This window comes from Myotis brandtii, unplaced genomic scaffold (assembly GCF_000412655.1).
Source record: "Myotis brandtii unplaced genomic scaffold, ASM41265v1 scaffold246, whole genome shotgun sequence".
Taxonomy (NCBI): Eukaryota; Metazoa; Chordata; class Mammalia; order Chiroptera; family Vespertilionidae; genus Myotis; species Myotis brandtii.
The window spans coordinates 712521-713195 of record NW_005359310.1 but is presented as its reverse complement, the minus strand read 5'-3'; the positions used below and the strand labels follow the sequence as shown (position 1 = coordinate 713195).

The window sequence follows — 675 nt, the reverse complement described above, 5'->3', positions numbered from 1 at the left end:
AACCCGTCATCACTCCATCCCACTCCCTCTCGGACTGACCCTGCACTGTCCCACTGTTTCATTGTAGACTGAGGGCGGCGGCAGCGAGGCCCCTCCGAGCCCGGGCCCCCCTGCTGGGGAGGAGCTGGCTGTCCCTGAGGCTGCGCCCGAAGCTGGCGCCCCCACTTCAGCCAGTGTCCTCAGTGGCCACACCACCCTGGCAGGGGGTGGTGACCAAAGGGAGGCCCAGACCTTGGACTGCCAGATCCAGGAGACAAGTAAGTGGCGGGGCTCGGCCTGCGGGCCAGCTGGGGGCCCTGCCACTGGCTGAGGGGCACTCCTCTGTGTGCTGGCTGGAGTGTGACCTGAATTTTAACGACGCGACCTTTTATTTTCCAGGCATCTAACGCTGACATTCTGGTCTCGTCTCCGTCCCCTTTGTTGCCCTCTTGTCTCCCTCGTTCCCCTCTCCCGTCCCGCCTCCCGTGTCACTGCAGATTGAGACCTACAGGCTGACGTTCCGGGCAAACGCCAGGGCCCGCACCGACCACGGGGCCAGCATTGTCTCTCGCCCCCCCCACTTCCTGGGTGGCCCCAACTCAGGCACCCGGGCCTTTGGCTCCCTCCCCTGGGCTGCCCACTAGACCTGACTCCTGGGTGCAGGGCAGCCCTCTTGCCCCCCCTCCCACCCGCTTG

General features: G+C 65.8%; 1 protein-coding gene across 1 annotated transcript in view; it reads left to right on the top strand.

Annotated features, from left to right (window-relative positions):
- Positions 1-563, top strand: part of MAP4 (microtubule-associated protein 4) — a 69614-nt gene extending 69051 nt beyond the window's left edge. Inside the window, exons 21-22 of the mRNA XM_014540506.1 lie at positions 68-257; positions 379-563. Of these exons, the coding sequence (XP_014395992.1) occupies positions 68-257; positions 379-386 (198 nt within the window). The 3' untranslated portion in view covers positions 387-563. The remainder of the gene's footprint in view (positions 1-67; positions 258-378) is intronic.
- Positions 564-675: the final 112 nt, after the last annotated feature.